General features: G+C 44.3%; 1 protein-coding gene across 2 annotated transcripts in view; it reads right to left on the reverse strand.

The window, feature by feature from the left end:
• The window catches only part of ERO1B (endoplasmic reticulum oxidoreductase 1 beta), a 58545-nt gene extending 47757 nt beyond the window's left edge, over window positions 1-10788 (reverse strand). The window contains exon 1 of one of the 2 annotated variants that reach the window (XM_041748073.1): window positions 10499-10788. In XM_041748073.1, coding sequence (XP_041604007.1) covers window positions 10499-10600 — 102 coding nt within the window. In that variant the 5' untranslated portion in view covers window positions 10601-10788. Of the gene's footprint in view, window positions 1-5207; window positions 5229-10498 lie in introns of those variants that run through there. The other variant, XM_041748074.1, reaches the window with a different exon arrangement.
• Between the last annotated feature and the right edge of the window lie 4359 nt (window positions 10789-15147).

Here is a 15147-nt window from a genome sequence, read left to right on the forward strand (position 1 = left end):
AAATGGGACTCACTGACATCCACATCTTGGATGAATCTTCAGGGAACCAGACTGAGTGAAAAAAAGCCAACCCCAAAAGGTTATGTACTATGTGATTTCACTTATACAACATCTTTGAAATGGAAAACAGATTATTGGTTGCCAGGGTTTCAGGACTAGCGTAGGGATAGGAGTTGGAGTAAAGGAGTAGGACAGAAAGGAGGTAAATGTGGTTATAGAAAGTGCAAGAGGAGGAGCGCCCAGGTGGCTCAGTCAGTTGAGCTTCTGACTCTTGGATTACCTCAGGTCATGATCTCAGGGTTGTGAGACTGAGTGCCCCACACACACACTCAGCAGGGAGCTGTTGAGACTCTCTCTTTCTCTCTCTCTCTCTCTCTCTCTCTCTTCCCTTTCCCTCTCTAAAAATATAAATAAATAAGGTTAAATTCTTAGGAAAGGGCAAGAAGGAGTCTTGTGGTAATGAAATTGTTCAGTATCTTGATGATGATGGATACATGATCCTAAACGTGATAAAAGTGAACAGAATACATACATACACAAGTGAGACAAGGGGGAATCTGCGTAAGATCAGCAGACTGCATCAATGTCAATGTTCTAGTGATAATATTGCCTCGTATGCTTGCAAAATGTAACCACTGGAGAAAACTAGATTCAGTGTAGGTGACATTTCTTTGTATTATTTCTTACAAAGGCATGGAACCTATAATTATCTCCATTAAAATTTAAATTTAAAAACAAAAGTGGGACCCAGGCTGTTAAAGTTCATTCATGTGATCCACTGGAGGAATCTATGCAAAGATGATTAGAAAATGGAAACCAGAACTTCCCATTCCTTTCTTTCTCCTGCTTTTCCCCTAGGAATGCAAATGTGTCTCCAAACTCCCCACAAGATATAAAGAGTCAGAGGTATATTATCTTTAAAGAACAAAGGATCATTAACAATTTTGGCTTCCAGATGCTTTACTATTCTACTTAAGATCCTGTCACTAACTCTACTGAATTTCATTCCATTTCTTTACCTCACTATTTATAAAACTTCAAAGTCTAAGTAATTGTGGGGGGGGGGGGGGGCAGAAAAATAGCAACCAGCAACTTCCTAGGTTTTAAAAATTTTGATCCAGTGATTGCTCCTTCTTACAAATTTTTTCTTAAATTGTTCCTTTTTAGTAAACCTCCATATTTTGGGTTTTTAAAAATATTTAAAATAATAATAATAAAAATAAAAATATTTTAATTGTGGTAGGGGTTGGGGTAGGGTATACAAAATTATCATGTACTTATTTCTAACTCTTAAAGACAACTACTATGACAAAAACCTTCATATCACCAAAATTTAAAAAAACAGAAATAGAGGGGTGCCTGAGTGACTCAGTCAGCTGAACGTCTGACTCTTGGTTTCAGCTCCAGTCATGATCTCAGGGTCCTGAGATTGAGCCTCAAACTGCCCAGTTGGGCTCCACGCTCAGCAGAGATCCTGTTTATGTCCCTCTCCCCGCACCCCCAACCTCTCTCTCTGAAATAAATAAAACTTTAAAAATATATCGAAATATTATCTTTTAAGTCCCGTTCTAATTACGGCCATCTCCCTCCCCCTGGAGCTAAAATACCTTATTTTTGTTAATTTCTTTATCTTTCTTTGCAATTTCACCACATAGGATATATCCCTGAACAATATAGAGGATTTTTTGGTTTTGTACTTTATTTTTTTTAATTATTTTTTATTTATGATAGTCACAGATAGAGAGAGAGAGAGAGAGAGAGAGAGAGGCAGAGACATAGGCAGAGGGAGAAGCAGGCTCCATGCACTGGGAGCCCGACGTGGGACTCGATCCCGGGTCTCCAGGATCGTGCCCTGGGCCAAAGGCAGGCGCCAAACCACTGCGCCACCCAGGGATCCCTGGTTTTGTACTTTAATATTAATGGCTTCTAATGTGTAAATTATATTGTGAGGTGTTTTTGCTAATATTTTGACAGCTACCCACCATAATGAATTTTATCCTCATTCATTTTCCCTGCTGTAAATGTTACACTCTATGAAAATATCACAACGTATTTGTTATATTGTTGACCTGTAAGGTAGGCAGAATAATGTCCCCCAAAGATATACATGTCCTAATTCCTGAAGCCTGTGAATATGTTATTGTACACAGCAAAAGGGACTCTAGATGTGATTAAGGATCTTGAAATGGTGAGATTATACTGGATTATTTAAGTGGACTCAATACTAAGATCCTTGTAAGAGGAAGACAAGAGTGTCAGAGTCAGACTGAAAGATGCTACATTCCTGGCTTTTAAGATAGTGGAAGAGGACATATGCCAGGAACACAGCAACCTCTCAGAGCCTGGAAAAGGCAAGGAATGATTCTCCCCTAGAGCCTCCACAAGAAATGCAGCCTTGTTGACCTTGATTTTATCCCTGTTAAAACCCATTTTCAGGCTTCCGTCCTATAGCATTATGTGATCATAAATTTGTACTGTTTTGAGCCCTAAATTTGTGATAATTTGTTAGAACAGTAATAGGAAATTAATGCAATCCATACTTAGGTTGTTTCCAGATTAAGCTAAAGAATAATGCTACACAAACATATTTTCATTATCTCTCTCTAAATGTGTAAGTTTTTTTTCTCTAGCTTACATGCTTACAAATGGAATTACTATAGCTCATTTCCAAAATAGGTATACCAAGGCAGCCCAGGTGGCTCAGCAGTTCAGCATGGCCTTCAGCCCAGGGCATGATCCTGGAGATCCGGGATCGAGTCCCACGTCGGGCTCCCTGCATGGAGCCTGCTTCTCCCTCTGCTTGTGTCTCTGCCCCTCTCTGTGTGTTTGTGTGTGTGTGTGTGTGTGTGTGTGTGTGTCTCATGAATAAATAAATAAAATTTAAAAAAAAAAAATAGGTATGCCAAATCCCAATCCTACCAACAGCAGACAGAAGCTACTACTGAATCATATCCTTACCAACACCTGATATTTTTAAAATTTTTGCCAATCCAGTCTGCATGAAAGGGTATCTGATTTTTGTACTAATGAAGGGGGAACCCTGGGTGGCGCAGTGGTTTGGCGCCTGCCTTCGCCCCAGGGCGCGATCCTGGAGACCGGGGATCGAGTCCCACGTCGGGCTCCTGGTGCATGGAGCCTGCTTCTCCCTCTGCCTGTGTCTCTGCCTCTCTCTCTCTCTCTCTCTCTCTCTCTGTGTGTGTGACTATCATAAATAAAAAAAAAAAATGTACTAATGAAGTATAATGTTTTAGGTTCTGTAAGACATTCATATTTCTTTTTTCATGAAATACCTGTTTAGGTCTTTCTTTTTTTTCACTTTCTACTAGGTTGTCTTTTTCATATTGACATGCAGGAATCAATACTTTTTCCTATCCTATTTCATTCTTCTGGAGCTCCACTCAGACATACTATATTAGACTATCTCTCTTAAGTTTTCTTTAAAATTTACTATCCCGTTATTTCAGCTTCATTCTGAATAATTTGCTTTTATTTTCCATTCATTTATTTATTCCATTCACATATTTATATTCATATATTTACTTATACCCATGTATATTTATATATATTCCATTCATATATATTCATTCATTCAACATATTTGAAGATCTACCTAACATAAGCCTTGCACTGTTTTAAGTGCTGGAAGTGCAGAAGTAGAAGAAAAAGAGAGAAAGAGAAAGAGAAAGAGAAAGAGAAAGAGAAAGAGAAAGAGAAAAGAAGAGAGAGAGAAAGAAAGAAGACAAAAATCTCTACCCTCCATGAATTTACATTTTCATAGAAAAGAAAAAAAAACACCAGTCAAGTACAAAATCTGTCAGATATTAATAAAGTAATAAGAACGGAGACAAGCATTGCAGGACTGAGCTACTACTATTTTAAAAAGCAGAGTTACAAAAGGTCTCAGTGGAAATTTTGGCAATGCTTGAAGGAGGAAAAGGAACAAACCATGCAATTTAAGAGAAAGGGGGAAAGCATTCCAGGCATTGGGAACACAAAATATAAATGCCCCAAGGCAGTCAGCTGTCCAAAGTTTCTGAGGACCAACAAGGAGGATGATATAGAAGGTGAAAAGGAGAAGCAGGAGACCATTGTAAGACTTTGGCTTTACTGGAACTTGGGGTTTTCTTACACCAATCAATTCTCAAACTCTCCAACACCAACTGGGTGCCCAATTCAGTTTTGATACCACCTGGAGTTAGAGCAGACCCCCATTGATTAAGGGCTCAGTCACACAGGACTGTCCCCACCTTATATATTAGTCCCAAGTTCCTAGTCACCTATACTTCTGACTGACCAGCTATAAACTGGGGGTTCCCATGACTCTTCTCAAGTTCAATAATTTGCAATGGCTTATAGAACCAGGGAAACACTTTACTGGTTTATTGTAAAGGATACAACTCAGAAGTGGCAAACAGAATACACAGGCACATAGGGAGAAATTCCAAGGAGCAAGTGCACCTTCCATGGCTCTGAGCCACCCTCCCAGCAAGCGTCTGTATTCACCCACCTGGAAACTCATCAATCTTGTTTTAAGTGCTTTTATAGAGCTCAATGTCTAGCATCCCTCTCCCCATTTCAGTGGTCATGGGTGGGGCTCAAAGTTCCAATCCTCCAATCACTTGGTTTGTCTGACAACCAGTCCCCCCTGAGTGATCTAGGGAGTTCCCAACTAATTCACTACACTAGCATCAACAGGTGTGACTGAAAGGGGCTTGTTATAATTAACAAAAGGCATTCCTATTACTCTGGCAATGCCAAGGGTTTTAGGAGCTCTAGGCTAGGAAGAGGAGACAAAGACCAAATACATTTTTGTATTATACCTTACTGATTTAGACAGGAAACCACTAGTGAGTTTTAAGCAGAGGGTAAAAGAATATGGAGTACAAGATGAGGATGGAGGGTTTCTCTTTCACATTGTACGGTCAGGGAAGGCTACAACTTAGATAAGTGGACATGTTAGATAAGGTGACACAGCAGAAACCTAAGAAAGTGAACAAGTAAACCAATGAATACACGAAAAGAGTATGCTAGGTAGGGAAAACTGCTAGTCCAAAGGCCCTTAGGCAAGAACATATTTGCCATGTTTGAGGAACAAGGAAGCCAGTTTGGCTGCAGCATATGTTTAAGGGGGAGAAGACTGGGAAAAGTAGATGTGAGGAAAAAGATTGGGAACTTGGTTCCTGACACATCCGATTTGAGATACTTACAATCATGTTAGTGGAGATGAGGAAAAGGTAGTTGCATATCCAGATCTAAAGCTGAGAATCCTGGTCTGGAGATTTTGAGAGTCAGTTATGTAGGTGGTGTCTAAAGCCAAGAGACCAAAGGAAATAACTCAGAGGAGAAAGAGTACGGATCTGAATCCTGAGGTTCAAATAACTAGTGGTCAGGAGCAGAGGAGGAAACAACCAAAAGATAGACTAACCTGAGAAACAGGATGAAACTCAGAAAAATAGAGCATCCTGGCAGCCCAAAGAAAAAAGTATTACAAGGAGAGTATGTGACGAACTGTGGGAAAAAATGCTGTCTAAAGGTAAAGCTAAGGTTAAAAACAAACTATTGGTTTTAACAACAAGGAAGACATTAGTGACCTTGACATGTGCAGCTTCTGAGGAGTGGTAGGGGCAATAGTCTGACTGGAGTAGGCTAGAGAACTGACCAGAATAGGAGGAATAAAGATAATTCCTTTGAGCAGTTTTTCTATAGAGGAGATCAGAAAAATGGAGCAGAGCCAGAAGAGATGGGCAGGTCAAGAGAGAACTCTAAAATAGAATTAATGGTATGTTTTAGGATGACAGTAACAGTCCATCAAACTGTTCCACCAGAAAAATTAATGATCCAGGGGCACTTGGGTAGCTTGGAGGTTGAGCGTCTGCCTTTGGCTTAGGGCGTGATCCCAGAGTCCAGGGATCAAGTCCCACATTGGGCTCCCTGCATGGAGCCTGCTTCTCCCTCTGCCTATGTCTCTGCCTCTCTCTATATGTCTCTCATGAATAAATAAATAAAATCTTAAAAAAAAAAAAAAAGAAAAAAAAAAAGGAAATGATCCAGGACCAAAAGGGAAGATTTGCTGGAGCCATGTCCTTGAAACAAGGAATGGGACCTAATATACGAGAGAGAGGGATCGGCCTCTGATAAGAGTTCACAGTTCATCTATGATAACCCACTGGAAGTCCAGATGTGTGGGTATAGAAACTAATAGAGAAACACAAAGGATTATGTTGATTACTCTAATTTTGTTAGTGAAGTATGAAACTAAGAAAAAGAAAAGACTTAAAATGGTTGCCTGATTCAGTAGTCATTTCTCCTGCTGGATATAATCAGCTATTTAATCCATCCATTGAGTTTTTAATTTCATCTCTAGAAATCTCATCACATTATGTTTTAATCTTTTTTATAGTTCTTTAAAATCTCGTGTTCCAAAAAAATAAATTAAATTAAATTAAATCTCGTGTTCCTTTTTCTTACTTTCAGGTCAGGGTCTCTCTGTCCTTCCCCCTTTTGTATTTAAATTCACTATGTTTAATGTGTTTAAATTAAGTCTGTTATTTTCAGAATCTAAGATCATCACAGATCTTTTTCCATAGTCTATATTTCCAGTACCCCATTCATGATGCCTGTGTTTTGTGATGTTTAACTATTAGCTGCTTATTATCCTTGGCCCTATACCTTCAAGAATTCTTTAGACCTGGGTTGAAAATAAATTCCTCCAGAGGGGATGGATATTTGCTTTTACCAGTAAACTAGGGGCATGCACCTGGGTCTGCCATAAATTAAATTTCTCACTTGAAGTTTTTCCCAGCATAGGTGGCATGAATATGGCTGGCAAACTTTTATAAAAGCTGGCTTGTGGTTGTAGATTCTCAAGGGAGTTGTTTCCCCCTTCCCTAGCAACTTTCTTACTTTTCCCTTATTCCTAGTAGGATTCATCTCTCATATTGAGGATGTAGCTCTTTGTGGAGTTCAAGCTTTACAGTGGATCTCCTTCTAGTTTCCTCTCTTTGGGCACACAGAGCCTTTATTTCTTTATTTCCATTCCACACCAAGGAGCTATCACAGCAGAAAGTCAAGGTCTTCAGGCCTGGGGGAAAATCCTCAGGGTACTGGCCCTATTTGAGTCTCAAGACCTGGCTTTTCCATTAGGAATGGGGGGACTCTGTATTCTCTGATTTCATGCCACCTCAGATGCATTTAGAAAGACTTAAAAAGGGATCCCTGGGTGGTGCAGCGGTTTGGCGCCTGCCTTTGGCCCAGGGCGCGATCCTGGAGACTCGGGATCGAATCCCACATCAGGCTCCCGGCGCATGGAGCCTGCTTCTCCCTCTGCCTGTGTCTCTGCCTCTCTCTCTTTCTCTCTGTATGACTATCATAAATAAATAAAAAAAAAAAAAATTTAAAAAAAAAAAAAAGACTTAAAAATACATCTGACTAAAATTACTTCTTTACAGGAAGATTAACTTGTCACATCAAGTATGTACTATGTCTTTTGTTAGTAGTGCTTTACAGACTACAAAGCGTATTTGCATTTAATTTATAAGAAAATGGGTATGGGGGATCCCTGGGTGGCTAAGCAGTTTGGCACCTGCCTTTGGCCCAGGGTGTGATCCTGGAGACCCCGACTGAGTCCCACATCAGGCTCCTGGCATGGAGCCTGCTTCTACCTCTGCCTGTTGTCTCTGCCTGTGTGTGTCTTTCATGAATAAATTTTTTAAAAAAATCTTTAAAAAAGAAGAAAAGAAAATGGGGTATGAGGGGCATCTGGGTGGCTCAATTGGTTAAGGTCTGACTTTGGCTCAAGTCATGATCTCTGAATCCTGGGACCAAGCCCCCCACGTCCCTCTGCCCCTCCCCCTACTCGTGCTCTCTCAAATGAATAAAATCTTTTTAAAAAAAGAAAATGGGGTATGAGATATACACATGCCTATGATTTTTATAGGCTTAAAAATAACCTTTGCTTTCATTATAAGGAATCATATTCAATATACACCTCTCCGTAAATGATTTCTTATAAATGTAGATTTTTTTATTTTTTATTTATTATTATTTTTTTTTATGATAGTCACAGAGAGAGAGAGAGAGAGAGAAAGAGGCAGAGACACAGGCAGAGGGAGAAGCAGGCTCCATGCACCGGGAGCCTGACGTGGTATTCGATCCTGGGTCTCCAGGATTGCACCCTGAGCCAAAGGCAGGAGCTAAACCACTGTGCCACCCAGGGATCCCCTGGAGTTTTTTTTTTTTAATTTTATTTATTTATCCATGAGAACACACAGAGAGGACTGAGAGAGAGAGGTAGAGACACAGGCAGAGGGAGAAGCAGGCTCCATGCAGGGAGCCGACGCGGGACTCGATCCTGGGTCCCCAGGATCATGACCTGGGCGGAAGGCAGCGCTAAACCGCTGAGCCACCCAGGCTGCCCGATTTATTTATTTTTTTTTAATGTACTTCTCGCTTTATGCTTTACTGGACATTTTTTTTCCTCTTAATTCAGTATATGTAAAAGAAGTGAAATAACTAAGTTCCCCTTTATTTTCCTGGGACTCCCTCTGCTTTATTTTGATACCCTAAAGAAGCTAGCATATTGAGATGTAGTGTACAGAAGAAAAAGGGGCCTACCAGGGCTCCAATTTAATCTTGTTCATTTAGCAAGTGTGTATTAGTCATGTAAGCTTTTTGAACTTAAGTTACCTCAATTGCCCCACTTCTGAGAGACAGATCCAATAAATGAGATAATGTATATTTAAACATGGTAGAGATTAAAAGACTATAATATGCTCCAACACTATATTGGAAAATAATCATTGGAAACAAAAACCAAATGTATCCACTTTTGAGGATTCTTTGGCACAATGCTACTTTGAATATGCACAAATTTTTAATTTTTGAACTATATGTATTCATTTGGACATTAAAAACTACATATATTCATTTGGACATAAAAGTACACATGCAATTATAAAGCGTTTAACGCATGTAATTAGTAGATGAAAAAACTAAAATGAAGCTTCTAGATTGATGACAAAATATACAATAATGCTATAAAGATAAAAATATCCTTTTAGAAAAACATGTAAATATATATTCCACCCCAAAACAATCACCCAACCATTCTATTTTAGCTAGAAAATAATTCTGCTAAAGACCATTTGGAAATTTTACTTTTTAAAAGATTTCCAGTACTTCAGTGTTTTCTAAGCAGGGTTCAAAAGGTAGTTCAGAGGATAACAGCCTCACAGTTACTTGCAAACGAGGCTTGTTTAAAGCTGCTGATCCCTGGGTCACATCCAGATCCAGCAAATCAGAACATGCGGCAGTCGGGCCAGAGAATCTGCATTTGTAACGTGTTCACCAATACTAAAACCGAAAGTCCGCCCCTTTTATTTTTATCAAATCATCCATTCAAAAAATATCCACCCAAGTAGGCTTTCTGGGATTTAATGCACAACACCGTAAGGCCATGGAAAAGTATGTGAATCAAGTCAGAAAAACATGTTTACACAGTTACACTCCGCTTCACCTTTTCCCAGCAAAGAGCATTAATTGCTTCAAACGACACCCCCCTCCTCACCGGACCACCTGAGACTCTCCTTTCTCCTTCTTTCCGCAGTCTCGTCACTTTGCGGCACAGGCTATTCAAATTCTACTGCAGAAAAGACGCGAACACCGCTCTCAAGGAAGGCACGAGGCTCTGGTTTCCAAAGCCCCCGATTCCGGCGTCCCAAGAACGCTTCTGCAATGGGGGTTTCCCAGGAGCAATCCCTAAGCCCTAATTTACTCTCCAGCCATCGCCTTGTAAGGCCGGACACTACCGCCCCCTCGCCCCCCAGTCTCTTACTTGAGCTCACCTGGAGATACCACCTGGCAGACATGGCACAAGTTGGGAGACAACACGGCTCCCAGGCAAGGGCAGGCACGAGGGGCCCTCCCGTCCAGGAGCTCCAGGACCTGAAGTCTCGGCCCCTTCCCCAGGCGCTCCTCGGCTGCGGGGCGGGGGCCTCCCCCTCCCCTCCCCTCCCTCCCCTCCCCCTCCCCTCCCCTCCCCCTCCCCCTCCCCTCCCCTCCCCCTCCCCCTCCCCTCCCCTCCCCTCCCCCCCTCCCCCCCGCCCGCAGCCGCGGACTTCACAGGCACGCGTGCTCCCTCCCCAAGCCGCTGACGGCGGTTTCAGTCCGTCTCATCTCCCGCCACACTCCCAGCCGCTTAAAAACCAGCAGGAGAAGCGAGAACACCTCGGGGGACCGTCACCATCTTCCTCTTTTTACCGCCATCGCCCCACGAGCGTCGCCAGGCCCAGGCCCGCACCCAGCCAGCGGCTCGCAGACGCGTCCTGCACCGGACGGCCCCGGCCCCGGCCCCCGCCCCCCCTCCGCTGCCCGGACGCCCCTCGGCCCGGCCCCCGCCCTCCCCGCGCCCCGCCCGCGGCCCGTTCGCCGCCGCCGCCGCCGCCGCCGCCGCCGCCGCCGTTCGTCCGGGCGTCCCCGCGCCGCCAGCCCTCGGGCTCACCTGGGCCTCGACGACGCTCGGGAGGAAGCTCAGGGTGAGCAGCAGCTGCGCCGCCGCCGCCGCCCCCTGCCCGGCGCCGGCCGGCCGGGCCCCCGGGCGCATGCTGGCGTCTCCCCGCGGCGCGGCCGGCCGGGCCCCTCGGGGCGGGGGAACGGCGGGCGGCCCAGGCGACGACCGACGGGACGGCTCCCGGCGGCCGACAGGCTCCAGGTCGGAGGTCCGCACGCCCGGCCCGAGGCGGGGGCCGCTCTCGCCGGCTCCCGGCAGCTGCGAGTGAGGCAGGACGCCGAGCGCCCCCACTTCATCCCCTAGGCGGCCCGGCCCCGCCCCCGGCTTCCCCTGCGCCCGGCCACGCCCCCCGAGCGCGGGGCCTTGTGGGAGTTGTGGTCCCGCGCTGCCGCGAGCCGGCCCCCTGGCGGAAGGCGGGGCCGGCGGCGCGGGGCTCTCGGGAACTACAGCCGCGGCCTCCTCCCCGGGGCCTCGGGCTCCTCCGCGGCCAATGAGGCAGGACCACGCGGGCTTCCAAAACAAGCGGCGGGGCGCGGGGCGGGGGGCGGCGGGGGGCGCCCTCCCCCCGCAGTTGCTCCGGGAAACCCGGCGGCCGGTGGCTCCCGTGCAGCTGTTCCCCGACACCACGCAGCCGGGAGGCCCGGGGATGCGACCCGAGACCTCGCAAGGAAGGAACGCGCGCTGCGGGGCCTTCCAGTCCCGGGCCCAACGCTGTCTTGGTCTCAGTGTTCTGTAGCCCGCGATCCGCTGCAAACGCCTTGGACGAGCCCCCTGAGGCTTGGAGAGGTGGCCCCGGCTCCACGCCCAGACGTGGATGTCATCCTCTTCCTCGTCCCATTCCCTCTCCTCCGTTGAGACCAACATAATACTGCACGTTGAAGAATGGGAACAAACCCCAAAGTCTGTAATAATGTTTGGGAATGGAGATAAACGCACACAAGAGCTTGGAGTGACAGACGGGGTTCAGCTCCCACCTCTGAAACATCCCACTGCTACGGGTACCACGTGGCCTCAGACTGACTTCAGTTACTTTACCCCTGTGAACCTCGATTTGCTCATCTGTAAGTGAATAATACCCTCCTCAAACGCTGTTAGAGGCTTATATTCGATGACACACATAAACGGCTTCGTATGGTGCCTAGCACAAAGGATGTGTTCAACCAATGGTAGCTGCGATTCGTTTTATTAATAGCCTTGATTTCTAGAAAACTAGCAATACATCAATTTACCTTTATGTAGTGTGTATTAGTTTCTTGTTACTTCTATAACAAATGACCTAAATTTAGTGGCTTAAAACGAAACAAACTTATTGTCTTAGAGTTCTGAAGAAGTCCAAATTAGATCAGCGGGGCTGCATTTCTTCTAAAGGCGTTAGGGGACACAACTTCTAGAAGCCACCTGCATTCCTTAGTTCATAAATGTGCACCACAGTGTCACATCTTCACTCTCTCCACTTCCACTGCCACGTGCCTTCTCTTGCTGACCCTTATAAAGGTCTGCCTCCCTCTTATAGAGACCTCGTGATTACCTGGGGCTCACCCAAATAATCCAGTATAATCTCCCGACCTCAAAATTCTTTTTTTTTTTTCCCCCTAGAGACAGAACTTGTTTATTGGGTAAGTGGTTATGTGCCAGCCCCGGAAATTCTTAATTACATCTGTAAAGTCGTTTTTGCCATATAGGGTAAACACACACAGGTTCTGGAGATTAGGGTGTGTACGTTTTTGGGGAACATTAATCAGCCAACGCAAACTGTGTTAGACCTTTCTGCACATTTTCATCATTTGAGGGGCCTATGCAAAATGAAAATGCAAGATCCTGGTGCAAAAAATACTAAGAGTTTCAAGACAGTGACAGCAGAGCATTAAACCAAGTGCAGGGCCCTTCTAAGTACAGAACCTTGTGTGACCCCACAGATAGCATGCCCAGAAGCCAGCTTCATCAGTCCTCTTCCTCTTTGGCAGCTTAAAAGCAAAAGGAATTTTTGCTTCACTCTTCCAACTACTTTTCCATGTTTCTTCTTCCTTTATTTGCCAAATCTCTATTTTCTATCCTCCCATTTCCTTCTGTTCCTCATGTAAATGTGCTCTGTCTCCGTCCTTCTACTAAAGCTTTCTCTTATCAAATCCAGTGGAGATTGGGGTTTTTTTTCCTCAAGATTCCTCATCTCTGCACTGCATTTGATTTTACTGATAACACATATTTTGTGGGATTATGTTATTAAACAATCCTGGAAATTTTTGTGCCATGGTTTTTTAAAAAGTGTAGATTATAAATATTCTTATTGTAAAATCTCAAGTCCTTTAAAGGACCTTTAATTTCAAGTCCTCTAGCACTTGGATATCCAGTGTGGCATCCACAGTCTGTAGTTAGAACCCTTCTAGATTTGTCACTGCAGAACAATTTGAGAGGCCAGTAGGTGGAAGGAGGAAATTGGTCACAGAACTCCAGTGGGGGGGGGGGGGGGCGGGGGGGGGGCAGGGCGGGGGGGGCGGGGGGGGGGGTTGTCTGATAGCTATTGTCTTCCTGGTTACCTAACCCAGAAAAGTAACAGCAACAATACTCCCATTTATTTCCTGCTCAGGTGCCTGACACAAACCTTCTGGGCGCAATGGGTTTTTTTCTTGGTGAGTGAAATTAGAAATTGTAGGTGTTTGGCATGAGATATGGTGCACCCAAATGCATTCTCCTAATGACATCTGCCAGGATCTTACTGTTAATTATTACAAGTGCTATAAGGGGGGTTGGGTGTTCCTTTGTCAACAGACTGCTCCTTTTGTTCTCTCACCCTGGTCTCTTTGTATACCTTTTCTTTCCCTAAAATCCACCGCACTGAAACCAGCGCTGTGCAAGGTGCCAGTGATGTCACCCCTGCTTCCTGCAGAGTTCCACAATGATGCTGGATTTGAACCTTTCCATCTCTAATGCTGTGGTTGGAAGTTGTAATAGAGGAAAGAAAGTACAGACTTTAATCCTCATTGGTTGAAAGCCACAAAAACGAGCCCTGCTAAACTTTTTTAGAAAAGAATAACAAATGACAAAGATGTAGAATAGCTCACAGTACCAAGGAATATTTCACCGCTTAGGGCTCCAGAAAGGCAAGTTCATCAGGACAGCATTCAGGGACGCTAAGCGAGTCTTTTCCAGGGCACTGCCATCGGACCAACCCATCAATGCCAATTGCATTTCATCCTTTGTCCTTCCTATAAAAATTCACATTCCTTCTAGAATTTAGCTCAAGGGAGGGAGCAAGCCCCTTGATTGCCAACCCAACAAGTCTAGAGGGAATGAGCAAGAGGTAGTTATACAAATGAACAATGAGCACTACTACCTTCAATTTTTAATAGAAAGGGAAGAGGGGACCTGGGTGGCTCAGTGAATTGAGCTCTGGTTCTTGATTTTGACTCAGGTAGTTACCTCAGGGTCCTGAGATAGAGCCATACAGTGGCTCCCCACTGGGCTTGGAGCTGGCTTGAGATTTTCCCTCTCCTCTCCCTCTGCCCCACTGCTTGTGCATGAGTGCCACTCTAAATAAATAAACAAGCAAACAAATCAATAAAATCATTTAAAAAATTAGAAAGGGACACTGGTCAGACATGACCCTTCAGTTGTGGCACTCCACTTGCACTTACATTTTTTTTTTAAACTTCAGTTTATATTCCCACATTAAGTCACCACAAGTATCTTGTGTGTGGAACACCAAAAAGTACACATTAGGGGGACGCCTGGGTGGCTCATTGGTTGAGCATCTGCCTTCAGTTCAGGGCATGATCCCAGAGTCCCAGGATGGAGTCCTATATTGGGCTCCCTTCATGGAGCTTGCTTCTCCCTCTGTCTCTGTCTCTGCCTCTGTGTGTGTGTGTCTCTCATAATAAATAAATAAAATCTTTAAAAAAAAAAAAAAAGTACACATTAGGACACTGGCAGCCCAGAAACAGCAACAATTTGCCTATTGTAGTTTACATGATTTATGATTTACCAACCGCACCTGGATTAGATTGACCTAATTGTCCGGAACTAACATATTTTACAATTGACCACATTTTTCGAATGCAAAAATTTATGGGCCTCTGAAGTCTCTTAATCTGAGGAAGGTCAGGGCCAGCTCTGGAGCCAGTAAGTACAACGGCCTCATTGCAAACAATGATAATTTATCATTGATTTGGTTGGGAAAGATTATGGGAAATGGTTAACCAGGAGGAACCATCTTAGTATTGATGGTAATTCCACTAGGGCTAGCCATGACGCTATTTCCTATGTGGGACAAGGACAACCTATGTGCTTCGGGTTTTCAATGAACAGTGTCAAAATGTGCTTAAGGTTAATATTATTCGTATCTGAAATGTAAGCACACTGACAACATGCACAAAGATGTATATTTGTTGCAGATTCTCTCAATTTTGCTCTCAAATACAAATGATTCCTCATCCCTCTTTATCCCTGTTTCCCCTCCTCTCCTTTCCATTCCATATCTCTCTCTTTTCCCAGAGGATGGCCTATCTCGTCCCATAGTCTAGAATGAGTCTTCTAAAGTCCTATCACTGTTCCTCCCATGACATTCATTTAACACTAACAATCTGCTATTCAGTATTGAGAGTTAGCTTTTCCCATGTATATGCATATTATAGACATCTGGAGTG

This window comes from Vulpes lagopus, chromosome 3 (genome assembly GCF_018345385.1).
Source record: "Vulpes lagopus strain Blue_001 chromosome 3, ASM1834538v1, whole genome shotgun sequence".
Classification (NCBI taxonomy): Eukaryota; Metazoa; Chordata; class Mammalia; order Carnivora; family Canidae; genus Vulpes; species Vulpes lagopus.